A 6631-nucleotide genomic window follows, 5' to 3' on the forward strand; every position below is an offset into this window, starting at 1 on the left:
TGCTTCATTGCTCTAGGTTTGGGACTTCCTTCAAGTCTAGTAGAGATTTTGACTGCTCTGTCCTGCACTTACACAACTGGGTTTCTCAAACCCTCTGTGAGGTGTTAGACTTGTAAAGATGTGACCATGCAAGAAAGGCAGGCATTTCATGTCTGTATGATCCAGAAGCACTCCCAGGATGAACAGCACTTAAGTCAAGTAAACTGCAGAAAAGTCATGTTCTGGGTGATGAATTGCATGATTTCCTGTAGGGGCTGTGCAGCGACTCTGCGTGTATACTATATCAGAAACAGTCCAGATGCTTTATTTTGGTTAAAATCATGGAAAAAAAAATATACTTGGACCTGAACTGTTTAAAGGTTGGTTCAGGTTTACTGGGAGACTTGAGTATTTGTCCTGAATTTCCTGGTGCTGTATTTCCAGCACCTGCAAACTGGGAAATCAGATTGCAGCTGTGTGATCAGGATTACTTTAATATTAAATTATATTATAATATGTTATATAATGTATTATAATATAAATAATGTAGTTATAATATTAAAGCATTAGAATAATATTATTCTCCTAAATGGAATGAAAGAGCTCTAGAAGGAAGAGATTTCATGTATATGGTCGTAGGTATTTGAGAAAGAACATGCCATTACAAATTAAGTAATTGGGACCAGTGGAAAGAGAGCATAAATGTGCCTTGGGCTGGTATTAACAAAAGTAATATAAATGCCGAAATCTGAATTATTTTCTTGATTTCGTTCACACTGTGTACAGAATGCAGAGCAAGAGTGAGAAAGTCACACTTGCTCTAGCCAGTGAGCGTATGTATTGGCTGTATTCTGAACATGCTGCGCACAAAGCAGAAGCTTTGCTGAGAGTAAACAAGGTATGTTTGCCCTAATAATCACACAGGAGTGTGTCTTCTTGCTGTGAAATGAAAAACAAGGCCAGAACTTGCACAAGTTATATAGCTGGAAAAGATACTTTTGAAGCAGTCTGTAACAGCATCAGGAGAAACTGCTAATTTGGGGGGGGGGAAACCAGTGCAGTTGTACAATGTTAAATAAAAATTTTAATGCATGTACAGTGCATCAAGATAAAAAAGAGGCTTCTGCTTTAGCCATCCATGTGCACATGGACACTAAGAGTACAATCTCCTTAGTAACCATGACCTGAATTAAATAAATATATTGCCAATTTTAGTTTCTTTGTTTTAACAAAGAAGAAATAAATTACAACATAGCTGTTAGTCTGTCTATTGTAATCTGTACATAAATTTAAATAAATCTTTTTGGTAAAAATCATATTTGTGTAATTCTTTTGCCTCCTGATTGTTTGTTCTGAGGGTTTTTTAATTTCATGTTGTACTTAGGAGCTATTTCAAAGATTCCTGAGAATAAGTGTGACATACTGCAGTAATAATTGTGTGAAACCACTGATCTTAAATTTCTTACCTGCTTAGAGTCTTAGCAAACTTGAAGTAGTTCTTTCTAACTGGATTCTCCTTTCCTGCTGTAGAGGAGCAAAGGGAGATTTTTAGAACCACTGTGTCTCCTTTTCTGCAGTGTCTCTCCCTGGAACACAAGTTATTCCTCACCTCTTCAGTTTAGCAGATTGTTAACTGATTTAAGCCTAGCTGCTTGGCTTGCAGCAGTAGCCTCTTATGTATTTCTCTTGAGTCCCATTGACTTTCTTGTCATCTTACTCATGTTACAGGTGTCTGTGCCTATCGCTTTAACCTTCCATCAAGTCCTCTCCATGCTTTTCTACCTCTCCTTATCTATTTTCTGTTGCTGCTGCTAATGTTTTCTGACTGCTTCCCTCATTCTATTGTCTTACGGTTTCACATATACTTACTGGCCAGGAAAAAATTAACTTTGTTTATCTTGTGTAGTTTAAAATTCCTTTTTTGTTCTAAATATGTTTGATTTTGTGTGTGTGTTTTTTTTCTTTGTTTTTTTTCCCTCTGTAGGACACAGCAGGACAGGAGCGCTTTAGAACACTGACTCCCAGTTATTACCGAGGAGCTCAAGGGGTTGTTTTAGGTAGGAGGTATATGGAAGAAAAACATGATAACAAGAAGTGTAGTGTTTATTACTACCTAAATGTGCATGTCTTTACAAAAGGAGGTTGTGTGAGACAATCAGATGAACAATTATAGTTTTTAAAACATTACTGCATCATTAGCTCAAGCACCGTGTATGCAAAACCACTGTCAGGAAATAATGCTTCTTTGAAATATTTTAAATTAAAAATACAGAGATGTTGCACTGCAAGCTGTTCAGTGGATGAATTATTAGCTTTGTAGTAATTATTTTGGTGAGTTTCTGGTAAGAAGGCAAATTGGGTTTTGTGTTGGTTTTTTTCTCCCCATGATGTTTTTACTTTTTTTTTTTTCCCCATAAACTGTAGATTACTGTAAGACATGAGGTTTGTAGCGCAAGTAATGGATGGCTAGTCCCTTCCTGCATGACAACACCAATTAGAAAAAGAAGGGATTCTGATTCTCGGGGATTGTGAAGGCTGAGCACCTTGCTGTACAAAATACTCTTTCTGACTATGATGCAGGTTTTTAAACCTTAGTGATTAAGTGAATACAGTTACAAAGTTACCGGTGACCGAAAGTCACTTTTTACTCAGAATCCGTGTTTTTAGCAGCAGTACATGCATATAGTTATACATTAAATGAGTTGGCAAAATAGCTATTTAAAATACTTTGTGTGGTCCAATTCAGAACTAGTAACAGGTATAAGATTTCAACTGGGAAATCTGATTTCCAGTCACAGATCTATTGCAGAGATGCTCGTGTTCTGTAATCCCTAGTGACTTTGGGTGAGCACAGCCAATGTGTTCCAGCTCTGGGAAGAGGGTATGGTTGATGCACCTTCCTGTAATTCCCTAATACTGCTTTTTGGGGGAGGGGCAGTAGTTAGCTGGTAGGGACTAAGTTCTGCCATAATGAAGTAAACATGGTTCAAGACTCTATAGCTGTTAAGCTCCTTTTCCTCTGTTACCAGTGTATGATGTTACAAGAAAAGACACTTTCGCAGGACTAGAGAGCTGGCTGAATGAGCTGGAAATGTATACCACCAAAAGCAACACTGTGAAGATGTTAGTTGGCAATAAAACTGATAAGGTCAGTTTAGAAATGCATCTTCTTACACTCTTCCAGATTACTCAGTCATGATAGAGTATAAATGTGAGATAAGTGCTGAAACTCTACGTGTTGTGTGAGGAGGTGATATGCTCTGTAACTGAGGAACCTAGGTTGGGCAGGCTCCACTTACTACCTGATTTTTGAAGCAGATCTTGTTAAAGATTTTAATGGAAACTTTCCTGGAGAAATGCAATTGGTGAGAGAGATTCTTTTAAGATAGTGAGAGGTTCTGCCTAAAAACTGCTGTAGACCATTGAAGTTAACTGCAGCGCAATAGCACAACTGCTGCTTTCTTTTTGACCAGACTGTTCTGGACAGGTGGTGGGGAAGGAGAATTCAGCCCTTCAGATGGCTATAGTGTGTGCATCTGTGTGGGGGTGAGGGGCACTGGTTGCTGTACGCTTCTGGGACGTTTTGACATATCTTGGATGCCAGTTGCATAGTGAGACGTTTCACTCTTGCTTTACTACAAGAGGTTTTCAGTGTAGCTGTCCTGAACTACGTTAGCTTCTGCCCCCTTCCAAATCTGTCAATTGTCAGATCCTTTGATATGCCTTTTCAGCTATTTGACTACTGAAAGCTCCTTTCTGGCATATCTTTTACTCCTAGTTGATTCAGAAAATAGCAACACATTCATTTCCTATTGATTTGATGTTGCTGCTGTTCAGTTTGACCCCCTAAGAGCCTGCCTAGCAGTAAGCTGTCTGTAGAGTAGGAAAATCCAGTTGCTGATTACTACATGGTTTTATAGACTTTTTTCTTTTCAGCAAAACTTCACTTCTGCAGTGGTGCTTTTCCAGGGACTTCCTAAAAGTGGCAAGTGTAGCTTATTTTAGTCATGTTCTTCATTCGTCTCTGCAGCCTGATCGTGAAGTAGAGAGAAGAGAAGGACTCCAGTTTGCTAGGAAGCGCTCATTGCTTTTTATAGGTATGTAACTCTGTGTGAAAAACTTGTATATTCATATGTTTATTTTGGTATTGTTAAGCATGAATGAAGTGTACAATTGTATTTCAGGTTGATAGGTTGATTTACTTTCGGTTTTTTTAGTGCCTAATTAACGTGGGTTTCTTTTGCTGCATTAGTTCATATGCATGGATGTAGGTTTTAACTTTTTTCAGAGATGCTCTGCGTTGACTGCAATTGCAAGTACTTTTTTCTGAAAGAGATTTACTTCATATATTGTGTAGGCATGGATTTTATATTCTTTTGAAACTAGCAGGATTTTTTAATTCAGAGCCCAGAAGAATGGAATTTTTCTCCTGACTCATGTCAGCAAGGACTGATCTCTTTTTTGTTTCCAAGTTTCTGTTGCAGCTGCATAAAAGACAGTATTGTTAGACCAACAATAAAATGTACAATGTGAAGATATAAAGATGGGGAACAAACTGTGCTTTTTTTTTTTAAAAAAAAAAAAGGTACTTTTTAGGTGAAGCTTCTTGAAAAGATTTCCAGAAGGAAGTGGAACAAATGCATAGGGGAAAAGATGTAATTCCCTCTGCATTCTTTGTTTCCTAGCTTAGTTATGGTATAATTATCTTGTAGATTTACTGTCGCAACCTGAGAACAATTTCTGTTTCTCCATTATGGAGAGAATGGGGAGCTGTGGATTTTTTTAGGTGGAAAAATGAGATGCTTCAGACTGGGATGCATTTCTGTTTATCATATTCAACTTACGTGTGCCTTTAAGGGAGAATGGAGAGGTTTACTCATTAAAAAAATTGTGTCTTCTCTCTGGTCCCAAAAGAACTTCTTACAAAGTGGAATACTCCCTGCAAATAAGATAAAATACTTTCCCCCCCCACCCTCCTTTCTTCCCCCTCCACCAGAGACCAGTGCCAAGACACAGGATGGAGTGCAACGTGCCTTTGAGGAACTAGTCATAAAGATACTGCAGACATCAGGTCTTTGGGATAAAAGCGCAGAGAAGCAGGGAGTCCAGCTAATGGAATCTTCAGCACAGCAGGATAAAAGCTTATGTGGTGCATACTGTCCACTTTCTTAAATCTACAGGTGGCTGTTCTGTCTGAGTGGAGTGGACTTTTTTTTTAAAAAAAAAAAAAAAAAAAAAAAAAACTGGTTGTTGATCCTAGAAATATCAAGGGATGAGGGGGGGATTCCAAGCACTAGTCTGTGCCTTGTTTGACCCGCCACCACTTGTGTAGATCCAAAACCCAAACTGATTAGCAAAATACAATTTCTTCTTCCCTTATGCACAGCTGATATCTCCAGATATTTTTCTGGTAACTGTCAGATTTTTCACTATTAAATCATAGTGCTTCTTAGAGTATTGTGCTTTTGCTGTATGGCGTTCAACATGGACTTTTTCTGAAATTTCTGCTTTAGCATAAAATAAGGTAGTACTCCATTTTGGAATATTATTGAAAAGCTTCTCTTCCCCAAGATGGCATGGGAGTCTTTTAGGCATCCAGGTTCCCTTAAATGTAGTTAACAGTCAGGAGTCACCCTGAGCAGTGACATTGTTTCCCTATTTCAGATGGTTTTAAGCAGTTGAAATTGCTACATGTCCCCAGATAGTAAGTTGAGTTACTACTTAATTTTAGGGTTGTAGTGAAGAGGCATATCTATTAACATTTGGCAGGAAAAAAAACCACTTCCTGAGCAGTACACTGTAGGTTACCCCTTGCTGCTCTTGAATGCTTTGTGCTGAGGATCAGTGGTGAAATGGAGTCATCATTTTGGGCTGGTTTACACTGTGGGTCCTTTTTGCAGTTAACAGGGCTCTCTGCAAACCCATGTTCTTGCCCTCATTCAGCAATTGCAGGGCTAAAACTAAGTTTAATATAAAATATACTGGTTATGGAAGACTTTCCACTAGGATGAGTCTGTCGTTGCCAATCCCGTTATGAAGCTCTGTTAGATAACTGCCTCTTCTTACCTTTTTTCCCCCCATTAAACTCACTGCCTCTTCTTGAAAGCAAACTGAGTCATGGTAGATGTTAGCCTAGACTCTGATCTTGGTAGCAATGCCTCTAAAAGATTTCTGGTTGGCTGTCTGCAACACTGTAAAAGTATCAAATTTGGGGACAATATTAAAAGCATTTAAAATGTAAACTGAAATGCTTGTAAACAAGTGACAAATCCAAAGACAGTTGTTCATTACAGGACATTGTCAAGTCAGAACAGAAAAATTGCCCTTTTCTTAAGGTGGGTGTTTTGATGATTCATTGCTATCAAGTTAATCTATATTAGTGGGAGTGCCTTCTTGAGTACCACCAGTGATTTTTCATGAAATGAACCACAACACAGCTGAAGACAAGGAGTATAAACTTCAACCTCACTTTGGAACTATTTTAGCTTGTTCTGTGCAAAGTTGCTCTTTGTGGAGCTGTTTTCTTCTGTGAAAAGTGTGCCTGTATAATTGTCGCTAAAGTGAATAGAAATACTTGTACTGGGTTTTTGGATCAGCTTCTGTCTGCCTTGCAATGGAGGTAACTGACTGCCTAGTTGGAATATCCCTCCTG

The 6631-nt window shown here is 38.4% G+C and overlaps 1 protein-coding gene across 1 annotated transcript in view; it reads left to right on the forward strand.

The window, feature by feature from the left end:
- The window catches only part of LOC104075415 (ras-related protein Rab-18-B-like), a 5462-nt gene extending 311 nt beyond the window's left edge, over positions 1 to 5151 (forward strand). Inside the window, exons 2-5 of the mRNA XM_009575911.1 lie at positions 1964 to 2036; positions 3009 to 3127; positions 4010 to 4076; positions 4976 to 5151. Of these exons, the coding sequence (XP_009574206.1) occupies positions 1964 to 2036; positions 3009 to 3127; positions 4010 to 4076; positions 4976 to 5151 (435 nt within the window). The remainder of the gene's footprint in view (positions 1 to 1963; positions 2037 to 3008; positions 3128 to 4009; positions 4077 to 4975) is intronic.
- Positions 5152 to 6631: the final 1480 nt, after the last annotated feature.

This window comes from Fulmarus glacialis, unplaced genomic scaffold (genome assembly GCF_000690835.1).
Source record: "Fulmarus glacialis isolate BGI_N327 unplaced genomic scaffold, ASM69083v1 scaffold33350, whole genome shotgun sequence".
In the NCBI taxonomy this organism is placed as follows: domain Eukaryota; kingdom Metazoa; phylum Chordata; class Aves; order Procellariiformes; family Procellariidae; genus Fulmarus; species Fulmarus glacialis.